Below are 15,315 nucleotides of genomic sequence, written 5' to 3'. Positions count from 1 at the left end.
ATAATTATCTCACTACTTTGCCCAGATTGCAGAGTGGAGGGGAATAGATGACTCAAGAAATAAGGAGATTGTAATCTCCATTCCATCTTCCTCATTTCAGTCTGTTCATCTATTAAAATCTTTATTGGGAACTTCATATATGAAATTGTCTTTAACTGACTATAAGATAATGTTATATTTTAACCCTAAAAATGTATGAACACCAATGAAACACCACCTGTTTTATGCAGTAGGGTTTCAGGAAAGATTTTATTTTAAAAAAAAACAAACTAAAAATTACTTCCATATATCTAGTGATTAAGGGAATGGACTTAGGGGCCAAACAAACTTGGGATCATATCCCAACTCTGACACTTCCATAGTTATGTGACCTTAAGCAAGATATCTCCCCTCCTTAAGCCTCATGTTTCTTATCTGTACAATGGGGATCGTAATTCTGACCCCACGGTTATTGTGAGGATTGAAAATAATATAGAATCCAGGGTTGATGGGGCTTAGAAATCCACACAACACCTCTACTTTACTGACATTCAGCAAATTAATTCAAGAAATATTTATTGAGTCCTTGCTATGGGCAGGTGCTGGTCTGGGCTCTGGTGAAGAACACCAGACCCCAAGATGGAGAGGTATATTGATACAGAAGGGACTGGGTTCAGGACGTCCAGCCCCCAGGCTCTCCCCTGAACAATAAGCTATTCCATGTCTACAGAGCTGTGAATGTGAGAACCATCACCATGATACTCTGGCCTGGGCAGCTGTGTTTAGCTAGGGCCCAGTCCATTTGGCTGTCAGCCCAACCCTCTCCTCCAGCTCTGGGATAAAACAGACAAAGCTCTTAAGCCCCTGGCCAGAGAGCAGATTCTGTCCCCACCCCCATGCACAAAACACACTCCAGGTCACTCATTTCCAGGGAAGAGCAGGGACTTAGGGAGCAAAAACCAGGGGAAAGTAGGTCACAGCAGAAGGATGGTAATCTCCCTGATGGCTGGCCAACGCAGTCAGGCCCCTGCTCCTGGAAGCAGGCTGCTCCTGGCCATCCATCAAGAATGGCTCTGGGAAGACTTTTGGAGTTTGAAGCCGTGGCACCATCCCTCCCAACAATATATGCCCAGGTTAAGGGGGCCGCGCCAAGAAGACACGTTCTCCAACTCATTCTCAGTCCAAGCTCTTGCTATCTGTAACAGTTTCTATAAAAATAAGTTCTATTTTTCATTCCACACACTCCCACAAGTGCACTCTTTGTATCCAGCCCTAGCTTGGGTGCTAGACACACAAACAGGACCCTCAGGGAATCCACAGTGGGGAATTCTGACCTGGACCCAGACAGTAACAAGCCAGTGAGCCAGTGCTATCAGTACTGAGGCAGGAGAAAGTCCTGGAGCTGTGTGTACCTGAGGCTTCTGATTCAGCTTGGAGTCAAGGTTAGGGAGGAGAGGACATTAAACAAGAAGTAGGAGTTCACCAGGAAGAAATGGGGAAGGATAGTCTGAGTACAGAAAATAAATATATAAAGATCTAGAGGAATAAAACTCTGGCCTTCCCTTCTGGAAGATACTGATGGTCAAATGGGGCAGATCTGTGAGTGTTTGTTTCCTGAACTTTCTCCTTCAGGTGATGTGAGAAGATGGTTAATGAATGGTTGGGAGAGAGAAGCGGGAATAAAAGTACAGGTGAATGAAGCACAGGAGCAACAATAAGGCAGAGAGTGAGTTAACTGAGGTGTCTTAGCTAACCGGAATGGCAGAGTGTTTGGGAAGCACTGATGAAGTATGGCTCCCACATATATGGTTGGAAGTCTCTGGAGGCACCTGTCACCCTAGAGCCTAAGAAATGGTCCTATCAGGCCTGATTATGTCCTGAGAGCAACAGCCTCCCAGCATGGGCTTCAGTGTAAACCTGGCCTGCCAAGTTCTATACTAGCTCAACCCCTCCCAGCTGATCCCTTGGGCCCCTCTCATAAAGTCCTCTCCAACTCAGCCCCACTTCTCCTCCACCATTTGTAAGTCTTGCATCCTTACCTCCTATCACCACCTACTGTCCTCCTTCTCTGAAGCCTCCCCTTACCCCAAAGACTGAGTAGGTAGATCATTCCTCTGTGCTCCTACAGAGAAGAGTTGAAGGAATAGACTGAATAAACTGTCCTACATACAAACACAGCTGGCTTATGTAGGGTCTTGTAGACAATGACAAGGAACTTAATATCAGGATCAATTTGTCAATTTCAAAAATAGAAAATAAAGAGGAAGAAGGGAGAGTAGAAGCCAGTTAGGAGGTCATGGCAGTGCCCACAGAAGCCGTGGCATAGTGGCTCGGAAGAGGGTCCCAGCAGTGGTGGTAGAGGACGATCAAGAGGGTCTCATCTTCTCTGAGGCCTCCTCCTTCCCTCAGGATTTTGCCCATGTTGATTTTTGCTCTTCTTCTCCACCAGGATGAACAGGGGCTCTGTACACAGCACACACTCATTCCATGCTCATAGAAAGTCTTCTGGGATTGTTTTTAATTCATACTGCTCAAAGAACAAGCTTGTGGAGAGCAAAGGACAGAGGAACCCTCATTGTGACCCATTTCTACAGCTCCAGCTCACCTCAGGGACTTGAATGTAGGCTCTAACAGGGTCTCCCCACCTTCTGGGACAGACTACCCTCAGATGGACCAGGACTCCAGAGAAGGAGAGGAAAGAGCACTTAATCTGAACTGTGTCTTGAAGGCTAAGGTGGTAGTTCAGCAGAGGGAAGAGGAGGTGAGAGGATCAGGAGCCTGGATGATAGTATGAACCTGGGGATAAGGGGAGGGACACTACCAGGGGCCAGGATAGGAGGAACAGGCAGAGCTAGGTGTGCCAACCCAGGAGGACAGAGAAAGATGTGCATTCCTGCACATCTCTGGTCACCACCAGGACTCATGGAAACTGCTAGCGATGGAAAGTTCTGCCCCACCCCTGGGAAATGAGTGTTTGTGAGGAGTAAGACTGAGTCCCGTGTGGCTGCCTACCGCCCCACCCATCTCTTCCTGAGGATCATATTCTCTGCCCCAGCCAAGCGGCCGCAGCCAAAAGAAAGGAAGGAGATTAATACAAATATAAATACCTTTAATGAAAGCCAAGCACACTCTGCAGAGCCCCAACTGCAGCCACTAGAGCAGGGCTGGGGGCAAGGGCGCTGCTACCTGACCAGACTGGACTGGCTAGGCCAGGGGTCCCAGGAGGCAGGCGAGCGCCAGAGCAGCAGTCAGCAGCACCGGCGAGGGGGCCGGGGTGAGTGCGGGTGCAGCTGCCCGCAGCGTCTCCTGGTTGGTCTCGGGGCCGGCACCTCGCTCCTGAACACGCACAGGGGTGCCACACAGGGTGTGCAAGTTATCTGGGTGCGGGGCCCGGCGAGCTTCTTGCTGTAGTGACTCCCACACAGCGGCTGCTTCTTCTGGGCAGCCCAACAGGACTCGAGAGGCACAGGTGTGGAAGTCATTCCAAGACCTGTTAAGGGTGTGGGGTTAGGGGAATTAGGTGGGGTGAGGGGGCTTTGGAATGGGAAGAAAGAGGTTCAGACCCCAAGGGTGGCAGGGTTGGGCTACTGCCCTCGCACTTGCCCATACCTGCAGACGGTCTCTAGCTCGCCTCCGTGGCCCATGCCGTCCCCCAAGCGGATGAGACATTCGGCAAAGCCCTGGTATATGGTGTCACAGCGGCCTGGGCCTACAGTGGCTGCTGCCAGGGGAGATACAAGGACTGCAGGTAGGGATGGAGAATGGTTGATAGAATGATCCAGCGAACCCGTCTTTTCCCCTCCGCAACCCCCAGGGACTTGTTTACCAGGGAGCTCTCCGGGGATGTGACTCAGCGTGAAAGGGATGCCCCAGGGAACTAAGAGGCATATCTGGGGACCACCTGCCTCAGCCCCCTTCTAGGCAGAACTGGACAGGATAGGTGGGGGTGGAGAAAGTGGATGTCATGTCCTAGGGGTTGGCTCTTCTTCCGAGCTCCTGGACCCTAGGAGTGGTAGGAATGTTCCAAATGAAGGAGGTCACAGTGAAGGGGGTCAGGCGGGCAGGGCTCCCAGCAGTGTTGTTTCTCTGCAGCCTAGAAAAGCTTTGCTTGGCTTTTCCATCTCGCCCCCAAAGACAAGTGTTTTTGGATGGGTAAGGAAGGATAGAGGGTGCTGGGATCCAGGCCTGACACTAACAGAGGACCTCAGAGGTCCCATGGTTGGTCTGGGAGTCCTGCAAGAGTCCAAGTCTCCCTTTATCAGAATGAGGGCTGCAGAAATGAGGGGTTCTTCCCCCAAAACTAGGGTTAAGTTCACACCCCTCACTTTATATCCTGAAGCCACTGGCACACATTATCCCCTCCCAGGAGCCCTCTCACCTCCTCTCCACCCTGGCTCTCAGCACTCAGGAAGGCTGGGCCTCAGCTCCCACACAATCTATACCCAGTCTGGGGAGAGAATGTGCAGCCTGGGCAGGGTCCAGCACAATGGCACTCACCAAAGGACGGCAGCAGCAGCAACAGCAACAGCCCCAGGGCACGGGGCGGTTGCTGGCAGTGGCGATAGGGGCAGCAGCGGCAGCAGCAACAGCGCATCATCCCCAGCTGGGAGCCTAGTGCCAGAGCTAGCAGCTTGGAGTACAGCCCTTCGGCCCAGCCCCCGAAAGAAGGGACTGTGATTGGATGGGAGTTGGGGGCAGGGCTCCAAAGACAGCTGGCGGCCCCGCCCCCAGCTCCCAGCTAGGCAAGGGATAGAGGGAGGGACTCCAGAGAGGAGAACCCAGGGGCACAAGGTGGTGCTGAGCTGATCCCAGGGCCCTTGCCTGAAAGATGGAGACAGGAGGCCTGGGAAGACAGCTGTGCAGATGAGTGTGGGTGTCCAGGCCCCTGGGGTGGGTTGGGCTAGACCAAGCTCCACAATGGGAGAAGGGAGGGGGCAGGTAACAGAGGGCAGTTATCAAAGTCACTCCAAAGACACATGAAAAGCACACATGTACTCCATTTTATTCCAAAAGCATTTAATTGAATTTCTCAATGTTTTTCAAAAACAAAAAGATCCAAATTGGAGGTAAAAAGGAACATGGAAAATTTAACACAAGTGATGTCACAATCTCGGGGGTCATGCTCCAGGCATGGCAGAACCCAAGAAGGCACAATACCCACCCTGGGCCCAGCCTAAACCTGCTGGCTACCACAACCTATAGACCATAGCCAGTGCTACCCCTGTCAAACACCCAAGAGGTGGGAGCCTGAGCAGGTAAAAGGCAGACATGACCCTGCTTTGGCCTAGGCCTCTCTGCTGGCCTTCAGTGCCATCCCACCCCTAGGTAAGGCAGGCTTAGCTAAGGGAGGCTAGGGGTCATAAGGCCGTGCAGCATGAGGCTGAGACGCCGGGCCGCTTTGCCAAGTGAGTTGTGTGGCTCGGCCTGCAGAAACTGGAAGAGCTTCTGGCGCACCTGGGCCATGACGGAGCCCATGTGGTCCCGAGTGATGGGGTCACTGTGGTCCAGGTGCATCACAGCCTCTTCCAGGTAGCTGGGGGTGGAGGAAAGGGACAGGCTGCAGGTGGCCTCCAGCAGATGGAGCGCCCCCTGGTGGCAATGAGGCAATGGAGGCCTCAAAGCCTGAGATGGGCAAAGGGGATTGCTGGAGAAAATCAGGGAGGGGTGTCAGGCAGGAGTAGGAGTCTCTGAACTGCTCTCCCACCTTGATCCGAGCCCTAGTCCCTGACTACACCCACTCACCTGAGCTTGAGGTCAGTTCGAGTGCCAAGGTCAGAGGCCAGCTGCTGGATGAGTGACAGGAGTACAGGCTGGGAGAGGGGGCAAGGTGGCTGCCCAAAAACCTGGCCTGGGTCTACAGTTTCACACACGAACAGCACCAGGTTCAAGTCAGCAGCAGTCAGAGCCTGAGTAGAGAGCAGCTAATGTCAGGATGAGATGCCTGCTTGTTGGCTATGTGGCCTGGGGGAAGATGACCAAAGAGAAGAGTTCTAGGGGATCCAGAGGGGGAAGCCCAGAGAGACTCTGTAGGGCTGTTATTACTCTAAGGGATTAGGAAAGGTTTCTTGAGAAGGGTGGCTATGAAGCAAGGCGGGCTGAGGAGGAAGAAAGGGATCCAGCATCCAGGCAGAGAGAAAAGCAGGCAAAAGAGAACCAAGAAGAGTCAGCTGGGACCTGACCACCCAAAGCCTAATGGGTAGAGTGGAACGTATCATGGTTGGGCCTTGTCAGGAGACACTTGACCCGACCTGTGCCTAGTGCCTGGCTTACCTGCTGGAAGGCCTGATTGAGGTGGCCCTGCTGCAGCAGCTGCAGGATATGGGCTTGCTGGGCTTGGCAGTCGAGGTGGGCAGCAGGGACGGGTGTGCCAGCAGCTGAGCGCATAGCCTGCATGATGCTAGAGGTGACGGCGGCCTGCTGCTCCTTGAGTGCCACACTCACCTCACCCTTGACAATGCGCTGTACTTGTGCTAAAATTGACTCCTGCAGGCTGCAAAGCCAAGTGAAGGGAAATGAGGTAAACAGGGAGTCTGGTCTGGGCCTTTACAAACCCACCACCTTGCCCAGTGCCCTGCCCACACACCTGCCCACAGCCACATGCAGCTGGTGCTGCACCTCAGCCCGAACACTACTGGACACGGTCGCCGCCATTTGCTCAGTGGCCCCCTGCAGTGTGCTGACCAGGCTCCGCAGCTGGGCCAGCACAGGCTCTCGCGCCTCCTGCTCACGTGCCTTTCGGCTCTTCATGTGGCTCTCCAGCTGCTGCAAGTCTGACAAGTGACCATGGGATCATGAGATGGCTGGTGGGGGAGATACACACCTCCCAGCTGGGGGCATATGACCGCACTCACATTCCTGTGTGCCCAGTCGGAAGCTATCATTGATCTGCTGGAACATGGCCTGGCAGCTCTTCTCGAAGGCGGGCAGCACCACGCTCTGGAAGGCTTCACGGTAGGCGGCCTGCATTGGCCCCTGTAATGTGTCTGCAGCTGCTCGGGCAATGGCATCTGTCAAGTTCTGGGCATGGAGGGAGGGACTCAGTTGAAAGCCTGAGCCCAAGCCCAGGCCCACCAACCACCAACCTCCCTCATCTTAGGCCCTATAGCACCTTGGACTTTAGCAGTTTGGAGATGGTCTCTTTCATGCTACCCTCCACAGCTGTGAGCTTTGTGGCCACCGAGTTGCTCAGCTGGCCTGCCATGGGCTCCAGGCTTCGAGAGACACCTGAGGTAGGGTGAGAATAGAGAGGTAGAGCCATGAAAGGAAGCTTGACAGGAAGGGGGCCCCACTCCCATGTGGCCCACCCAGAAGTCTCCATGCAAAACTCACATGGAGGCACAGTCTTCTTGATCTCATCCCGTATGCTGCGCTCCAGCCGTCCAGCCACAGCTGAAGACAGAGCTTGGGACAACTGTTGCGTCAGCTGCTCCTGCAGCTGCCCACCTCGCTGCTGCCCTTCAGCCAGTGCCCGCTCTAGTCGCCGCTCTGCCTTGTAGCTAAGGAATAGGCCTAGAGCAAGCCCCACAACCCTTCCTAAGCCAAGAATGCTGCTGTTGCCCCATCCCTATGCCATGCTGTGCCACTGCCCACAAGGATACGCTCCTGCTCATGCCGTGACTCTAGGGCACGTTCTACATGGCCTGTGACAGTGCTCTGCAGACCTTCAAGCTGGGTGCACAGACGCTGCAGCAGCTCCTCTTGGCTGTGCCGCAGCTGCGCCAGCTCTCTCTGCTGTTGCCAAATTAACGCTGGCCAGTCCTCAGGGATTTCTGCCACCTGACAGGAGCACCACCATCACATGATGCCTGCCCTACTCATCCCCACACACCAGACCAGACCTGGGGATGGCCCAGATTCCCACTCCACCCTCACAGGCAGGAGCCAGAAGCAGGAAGTTGCTCACTCACCTGGTGCTCTGTGAGCCGGGATCCCACTGATGAATCCCTGCCATACATGAGAAGCACCTCAGGCCATGTCAAGCAGGCAGCCTGGAGATCACCCCGCTCCCTGGCCCCAGGACCCCTCCTACCCGTCATCCTTTTTGCCCTTTCTCTTGAGCTTGGGTGAGGCCCGAGGGGATCCCTTGGCCTTCCAGTCCTTGGCAGGAAGACGCGGAGTGGGAACTTTGGTGCCAAAGCCCCCTGCAGCAGAGGCAAGGCTGGCCACCTCATCATCGTGGTCACTGTGGGAAGGGGAGGGAGAGGGCTAGGCACCTACCCACTTGCTAGCTCTCCCTGTGAAAGGAATGGTGTGAGGTGGTGCCTACCTTTGCTCGGCGCTGGCGTCCTGGCTGTCATGTTGCTGCAGCAGGTGATAAGGTGGTCGGTGGAAAGCCAGGCTCTTGTGCTTTTCCTGGAGGCCATTCCTGGGGCTGGAGGGACAGGCCAACTCAGCAGTGGATGACTCTATCTGAAGACCCTACCACCAGCACACTTTCCCTCTCCTAAACTCCTCACCTCTCTGCCAGGCTGCTACAGGTCTCACGAGTAATGTCAGGTGCTGTAGGCCAGACTTGACTGTCAGGGGCTGTGGCCTCCTGGGTCAAGGCTGCCTCCAGGAGGGAAGGGGTACTATGCCGATCCGCATCCCCAGGGCCTCCATCCAAGTTAAGCTGTGGGCCAAGCTCGGGCCCCGGCCGGGGCCGTGGGGACAGAAGGTGTAGTGCCGAGGCAGCTGAGGCCATACTGTCTGGCTCTAGACCCTCAGAAGCAGAGGAGCCAAAGCCACGGGACAGTGCCTCAGATGCAATCTCAGGGATATCCTGGGACAGGGCAGTGGAAGCTGAGGAGATAACATCGGGGGAGCGGGTGCGGCTAGGGGAAGCCTGAGGCAGCCCCAGGGGCTCTACTTCCTGCAGCTCCAGGGATAGTGTAGAGGTGGCAGTTGGCACCTGAAGTAGACCGAAGATAAGAACTTAGGCGGTGGGAAGTAGGGACAAGGGGAGTACAGAGACAAAGCACTAGTATCTGTAGTGATGAGAGGTGGGACAGCAGTGAAGGGCGATGCACCCAGGAGGAGAGGAGGTGAGGATGGAGAGGCTGAGGATCTGCCCTCCAGGGAACACTGGAGGCTGAGATGACGTCAGGGTAAACATGGGCCACCTGAGGCAGAGCAGGGCTAGCAGAGGAGACTGCCGCCAATCTCCCCACTGCCATACACCTGCACTTCACACACACCCACACACGCACCTGCCCAGGCCCTTTGGGAGTCAATTTGTCGGCCGGACCTGGGAGCAGGCTGGGCAGGAGGCTGCGTGGGCTTGCCTGCAGGTTGCTGCTGCTGCTCATTGTCAGACCACCATCCAACTGCAGCTTGGGGCTCAAGGTCAGTTCCTCAGGTGGCCTGGTGGCAGGAAGGCTGAGGTGTAAGCAGCCAGACCTTGGCACTACCTGGCACCAGCCCCTGTTACCCACTAACTCTGACTCTCACTTCACCTGGACAAGGAGGGGTCCACAGCCGAAGTACTGCCCATGGCAGACACAGCTGTAAGAGAGGAGCTGCTGCTGCTGCTGCTGCTGCTGCTACTGCTACTACTGCTACTAGGAGACGCAGTGATCTGGGGAGATGGGAGAACAAGGGCCGTGTCTGTGAGAGGCATTCCCAGTCCCCCAGCCCTAGCCCCACACTCCTTCACCAGCACACCTGCTGCAGGGAGGCGCTGGGCGTCATGAAGGCGTCAGGTGTCATCAGCTTGGGTTTGGTCTCACTGCTCAGACTGAGGAAGTCGGCAGGTGCAGGTAGCTCCACAATGCGTCGGAGGTCAGGCTGGGAGTCATGAGTGGCCGACCCTAGGCCCTCAGAGCCCAGTTCAGGCTGAGACTCTCCAAATGCTGTGGGGAAAGCTGCCACTTGAGTCAGATCTCAGACCCCGGTGAGAACTTGCTTCCCTCTCACCTTCAACTCACCAAAGTCCTCATGGGCAGGGTGTGTGGGGAGTGGGGCCACCACATCAGGGTTCAGCTGTGGCTGGAAGCGGATCTGCACGTCTTGCAATGCCCTGCAGGAAGAGCAAGGGGAGAACAGAAGAGTCATAGAGTCAGTAGGGTGGGGAGGGCACAGACAGGGCAGAGGTGGGCCTCCTCAACACACTCACTTAGTGTGTACACAAAAGAGCTTGATGAGCACACCAGCTGCAGACTCAATGGCACCGGCTCCGTGGGTCCCATCTGCAAGGACAGTGTGGACAGCTAAGCCCTGGCGCTCTGTGCCTCAGCACTCCCCTATATCCAACACATATCCTTGATCCTGAGCAGCTCACCAGCCCCTAGGCTGTCATTCTCCTCCTCGGCAGGCAGCACCTCAGTGTGCCTCAGCCGGCAGCGACTTACAACCTGGATACCGAAGCTCAGCACAGGGTGGGTGAGCAGGAACTCAGAGATGGAGCTGAAGCAGGCACGGCCCTCCTCCTGATTCTGCAGCAGTTCCATCACGTAGAGGACCTGCATAGGCAGTGCATTCACAGCTGACCTCAGGGGCACACATACCCTTCCCTCCCCGATAATACCAGCTCTGCCCAGGGTGCCCTGAGTGCAACCTACCTTCCGTTGTACATCGCTGAGAATCAGGTATTCTGCTGAGAGATCCAAGCAAACCTTGAGGCTGGGAGGCACACTCACTGAGTTGAAGATATCTGGGGAGAAGCTGGCGGACAACAAGGCATAAGGAATGAGACTGAGAGGGTAGATAGAACCCATATCTGCAACCCTGCCCCTGCAGAGACCCCAGCCCCTGCTTACCGAATGGTCTGCAGGCAGGTCCAGGACACAGTGCACCACATCTTCAGCTCCCGATTTTGGTCAGCGCCAGTAATGAGGAACCTCCAGAAAGGGACCCTGCAAAGCAACAAGACACTGAGTGGCTGGCTGGGCCCCTGCTGGGAGCTCAAGGTCTAGCCCACCATCTACCTGCCTGCCCACTCACTCACTCAGGGTCCTGTTTCTTGTGGTTGTCACAGAACAGGAGGCAGGAGAGGGGCCGCCCATCATGAGGCTTCCACTCGTGTAAACACCTGTAGGCAGGTATATGAGGGGCCTGAGTGGGTGATCTGATTCCCTACCTGGTGGGGCCCAGTCCCTCAGGCCGTGCCTTACCTTGGCTCATCCTGCCCCTCAATGTAGATCTGCCAAAACTTAACGAAGCCATCATGGCTTGCGGTAGCCAGGACAGTCCCATCGGGTGAGAGGGCCCCTTCACTCAGGCACTGGGAAGAACCCAAAGAGGCTTGCTTTGCCACCTGACTAGAAGTAGGAGCAAGCCTTTCTCAGGGGAGGATGGTAGTGAGCTAGGCTGACCCATAGTGGATCTGCCTGTTTGTGTGAAAGACTGAATGAGTGGGAGTGCTATAGAGAAGACCTGGACCCATGGGGTGCAGCCAGGTAAGGTGCAAGCTCCATAAGAAAAGGTCACTTTGTGCTCAGAGTTCCCAAGGGCAGAGTGCTAGTAAAGCTGCCTAGGCAGTTGTGGCTACAGGGAATAGAAGAGGGACATAATGGGGTTGGGACAGGAGGGCAGAAAGGCAGTCAGCTGCAGGCTTACTGTGCTGTGGCCTTTTACCACGATGAAGCCCTGCTTGATTTGGCTGACATCCACAGGCCAGGTGCTGTGGCTGGAGCGAAGCATGTCCAGGTCCCATACTTCAGCCTGGCAGGTACAAGGAGGTGAGTGTTCAGCCCATGCCCACACCATGGCTGTTCCATCCCTTCCTCTCCTCCACGCCCAGCCCCCTCACCCGGTCCTCATGTAACAGGGCCACTGTTGGGCTGCCCTCCTCACAGCAGTCCTCACTCTCTTCAGGGATGAAGGGGCACCAGATGATCCTGCGAAAGTGGTTCAGTGGCGTGCCCTCTGGCTGTCGGATATGAACTAAGATCTCTTCTCTGAACAGGGTGTTAAGGGCTAGCCAGGTTGATGATGAAGTGTGTCTGGCAGATTGAGTTCTGCCCACCTTGCTTCAGTCCCCCACCCAACCCTGGGAAAGGATACTGAATTTTGCCATTAACCAAAGCTAAGCGCCATACGAACAGGTTGCCTGCCTCATCCAGACAGGCCAGCTGTGGGGAATTGACGTGTGCAAAGGCCAAATCAGCCACACTGCCTGTGAAACCTTTGAGCAGGGTCCGCTCCGAAGTGCTGACACTGATCACCCGCACCATTGCTGAGCCGTTGTTGGCAGCTGGAATCAGGAGAGCCATAGACCGTGAATAAATATCCAGGCCCAGGCAGCAGCAGAGAAGCCCTGCCCTTGCCTGTCTCTCTGCCACTACCAGTCTTAAGCTTGGTTTTCTCTCTTGGCTCCAGAAGGCCTGGCAGAGGTGAGGACAGCACAGATAAGCCTTCCATTACACCACTAAGGTCTGAGTGAGCTGAATGGCCTGACACTGGATTTGCATCTCTGGGGCTTCTAGCAGAATACCTCCTCCCCGCTGCTCCTACTCACCCCGAATGGCATAGGCCAAGAAGGAGTTGGACACAGCAATCAGATTGCCATAGTAGTATTTCTGCTCCCAGTCATACTTGGCGACGGGCTGGATTTTCACCTGAGAACCAAGGGTGAAGAAGGTCATAGAAGCTGGGGGCTGAGGCAGCATTCCTGGAGCTAAGGTAGTCCTCAGCATCCCTGCGGACAGTAGACGCCACATGTGTGAGCCCAGCCACCCATTCACAAATCTTGGGGCCAGATTCCCACAGAGATTTGGCAGCCAACCCTGGCTTCCTGAGACTGGGGAACACTACTGGTCTGTTAGGGTAATCTCCATAGGAACTGGCAGCATAGAGTGCAGGAGGGACAGCCCAAGTGTGCCCCCATCTATTATACATGCCATGACATCCTGGTGCCCACCTTGTTGCTCCCCCGTGCCTTGCTTGAGATGCTAGAATCACTGCTGGCCACAATCTCCACCTCCTTGGCCAAAATCCCGATGCAGGTGGAGCTGTCGTCTCCTGAGAGGCATCTGGGGCAGGGGTGCACAAATTTGACTCTTGTTCACCCAAAATCTCAATGCACAGGGTTAGGAGGGGGAGAGGATACAGCCACTCTGGTGAAGGTGTCAAGTCCCAGATGCCCAGCTCTGCCTGGCCCACTGGTCCCCAAACCCACAGTTCCCCTTGCTCACCTCCCTCCTTGGGAATGGCCCTACTTCCATGCTAAATCAGGAGCCCATACTGCAGATCCAGGCTAAGCCCTTGAGCTTGTCCTTGCCCCTCATCCTAGTGCAAACCCAGCGTTATTAAATGCTCTACCCCAGGTCATCTAGTGGGGAAGCAGAAGAGGCTGCTGGACCCTCTCCCCTAGTCTTATGACTTCAGTTAGCAAATGCCTCAAAGACCCCATCACCACCACTGCTCTCTCCCAGACACTCACATGACTTGCTTTTCCTGCAGGTTAATAGGTGGCATGGCCCGGAGACCAGGCTTGTTTGTTGAAGTACCATCACCTGAGCAGAGGGGGTCTGAGACCAGGAGCCCATTGAGATCGCCATTGTAGGCATTAGATGGTCGCTGGCTCTCTGCACTGGGGCCTGGGGACAGAAAGCGCTACTCTGATAAAGTTGTTCTACCTGCCCACTGGCCTCTCCTCCTGAAGAGCTTCATTCAAGAAACATGAGGCACTCTAAGTGAGGCATGCCAGTGGGGAAGAGGGCCCTTTGTTCAACTCTCATTTCATAAAAACTGATGATGGACCCAACAAAGGATGAGCATGATGCTCCTCTACCTGGGGGTGGGGGTACATGTCATCAAGGATCCTCTGAGGCTAATTAATATTCAGGCCCAGGTTAGCACAGGGGGACTCTGCATACTTGAAGGAGGGCGTGGTCAGACTTCACAGAGGAGGTGCCATCAGAGCCAGTGTGGCTAGGACACACAAACATAGGAAGGATGGAGGGAAAACAAGGCTGCAAAGATCTCAGGTGTGAGGCTGCAGTGCTTAGGTTTTCCCTGTAGTAGAGAGCCACACAAGAGTTTTAAATGGGGAAGTGACATGGTCTGCTATGGCCAGAGGGTTGACTGCTCAGAAGTAGCATGCAGGATAGTTAAGAATCCAGGTAAGAGACACCAGAGCCTAGACCCAAAGCAGTGGAGTGGTTGGAGAAGAGAAGGTAGGCTCCTAAGGCATAGAAAGACATGGTAAGACACAGGAGTGTGAAAAGACATAGGAGTATGGGGGGGGGGTTTAGCTCACTGGTAGAGCATATGCTTAGCATGCATGAGTTCCTGAGTTCAATCACCAGCACCTCCATTAAAAAAAAAAGAGAGAGAGCGAGAGAGAGAGAAAGGAAGAAGACTGCCTCACACAGAAATGGCTCAGAAGCAGCCACCCTGGGCAGGTAAATGCAAGAGGAATGGACATGAAGGAGTTGGACAAAGTGTAGAGAAATTATGGGGTAGGGTGTGGAGTCAGGACACACAGCACTTCAGTTCTTTACCATCAGAGTTTCGAGTCACAAAACAGTCTGGGGTCTGACATGCTCCTCTGGTGAGAGGAGACCAGTAAGGGCTACTTGGCAAACAGGGGAATCAAGCACCAATCAATAAACAAGGAGTTAAGAGGAAAGACAAAAGGCCACTTCACTTGTAACAGATCTCCTTAGCTGCTCAGGGGTAAGCTGACCACTCTCCCTCCCAAGCAGGCTACTATGAGGACAAACAAATAAGCTACACAAGGTTAGTATGCACAGCAGCTAATGAGTATAAGAGGTCCAAGCCAAGCTCATGAGTAAAAGGAGCACACAGTCCAGGCCTAGGGAAAACGGCTCAGTGGTTTCAGGCAGCAGATGGATTTTCTCAGGGACTAGAGTGTAGCTAAACCTTAGAGTGGGCAGCAGTGCCTGCTTCCAAAAGGAACCAGTTTGGGCCTTCCAGAAGGTTTAAGAACAGGGTCTGAAGAAACACTCTGGTTTCTGCACACCTACACCACCATCACCAGCCAGTCTCTCAGTCATTACAAGTTTTCACAGGTCCTTGTACCTACCAGGAAACTTTGGTACCTTCACAAGTGCTATTTCTTTGTTGTAGAATGTCTTTTCTGACACCCAAAACCCTGTTCATGTTACAAGACCTAATCTAAACATTGTCTCTTCTCTTAGATCTGTTCTCAGGCACTCTCCAGCCCCTATCCCACCTACCCTATCCCCATTACAGTACCAAAATTTCTCTTGTTCAATGACAACAGCATTATATTACACCTCATTAGCTCTCTGTGTCCTGGGGGCTCCTTGAGGGCAGGAGCAGCTCTGAGGTACCACTGCAAACCCAAGTAAAGTTTAAATGAATAGAAATAAATGAGGGCTTGCAGATGTTTGCAGCCTAATCCAATCAGGACTGTGCAGTCTGTGATTT

The 15,315-nt window shown here is 54.3% G+C and overlaps 2 protein-coding genes across 2 annotated transcripts in view; both read right to left on the bottom strand.

Annotated features, from left to right (window-relative positions):
- Positions 1-3,118: 3,118 nt before the first annotated feature.
- On the bottom strand, positions 3,119-4,787 carry NRN1L (neuritin 1 like). Its single transcript, XM_006203713.4, has 3 exons — positions 4,477-4,787; positions 3,589-3,721; positions 3,119-3,469 (listed from the first exon to the last, which is right to left on the bottom strand). The coding sequence occupies exons 1-3, from the start codon at positions 4,574-4,576 to the stop codon at positions 3,184-3,186; spliced, it is 519 nt and encodes a 172-aa protein (XP_006203775.1). The 5' UTR covers positions 4,577-4,787; the 3' UTR covers positions 3,119-3,183.
- A 191-nt stretch (positions 4,788-4,978) lies between these two features.
- Positions 4,979-15,315, bottom strand: part of EDC4 (enhancer of mRNA decapping 4) — an 11,172-nt gene continuing 835 nt past the window's right edge. Inside the window, exons 2-29 of the mRNA XM_006203712.4 lie at positions 13,340-13,496; positions 12,818-12,929; positions 12,416-12,515; positions 11,962-12,151; positions 11,708-11,855; positions 11,515-11,619; positions 11,070-11,179; positions 10,904-10,987; positions 10,716-10,811; positions 10,518-10,620; positions 10,238-10,418; positions 10,073-10,145; positions 9,885-9,976; positions 9,622-9,809; positions 9,414-9,535; positions 9,168-9,321; positions 8,436-8,869; positions 8,246-8,350; positions 8,009-8,161; positions 7,887-7,923; positions 7,578-7,755; positions 7,309-7,464; positions 7,088-7,203; positions 6,831-6,996; positions 6,563-6,749; positions 6,250-6,469; positions 5,722-5,885; positions 4,979-5,512 (exon numbers count right to left, since the gene is read on the bottom strand). Of these exons, the coding sequence (XP_006203774.1) occupies positions 5,320-5,512; positions 5,722-5,885; positions 6,250-6,469; positions 6,563-6,749; positions 6,831-6,996; positions 7,088-7,203; positions 7,309-7,464; positions 7,578-7,755; positions 7,887-7,923; positions 8,009-8,161; positions 8,246-8,350; positions 8,436-8,869; positions 9,168-9,321; positions 9,414-9,535; positions 9,622-9,809; positions 9,885-9,976; positions 10,073-10,145; positions 10,238-10,418; positions 10,518-10,620; positions 10,716-10,811; positions 10,904-10,987; positions 11,070-11,179; positions 11,515-11,619; positions 11,708-11,855; positions 11,962-12,151; positions 12,416-12,515; positions 12,818-12,929; positions 13,340-13,496 (4,124 nt within the window). The 3' untranslated portion in view covers positions 4,979-5,319. The remainder of the gene's footprint in view (positions 5,513-5,721; positions 5,886-6,249; positions 6,470-6,562; positions 6,750-6,830; positions 6,997-7,087; positions 7,204-7,308; positions 7,465-7,577; positions 7,756-7,886; positions 7,924-8,008; positions 8,162-8,245; positions 8,351-8,435; positions 8,870-9,167; positions 9,322-9,413; positions 9,536-9,621; positions 9,810-9,884; positions 9,977-10,072; positions 10,146-10,237; positions 10,419-10,517; positions 10,621-10,715; positions 10,812-10,903; positions 10,988-11,069; positions 11,180-11,514; positions 11,620-11,707; positions 11,856-11,961; positions 12,152-12,415; positions 12,516-12,817; positions 12,930-13,339; positions 13,497-15,315) is intronic.

The sequence above is a fragment of the Vicugna pacos genome, chromosome 9, assembly GCF_048564905.1.
Source record: "Vicugna pacos chromosome 9, VicPac4, whole genome shotgun sequence".
NCBI lineage: Eukaryota > Metazoa > Chordata > Mammalia > Artiodactyla > Camelidae > Vicugna > Vicugna pacos.
This window is presented reverse-complemented; position numbering and strand designations above follow the sequence as displayed.

What these genes read in the sequence shown, in the direction of transcription:
- NRN1L (XM_006203713.4), bottom strand. Translation starts at nt 4,576, where the DNA reads ATGATGCGCTGTTGCTGCTGCCGCTGCTGCCCCTATCGCCACTGCCAG. An exon ending in GCTGCTGCTGCCGTCCTTTG is followed by an intron (nt 3,722 to 4,476) that starts GTGAGTGCCATT and finishes CCCTACCTGCAG; the next exon opens with TCCTTGTATCTCCCCTGGCA. An exon ending in GAGCTAGAGACCGTCTGCAG is followed by an intron (nt 3,470 to 3,588) that starts GTATGGGCAAGT and finishes CACCCTTAACAG; the next exon opens with GTCTTGGAATGACTTCCACA.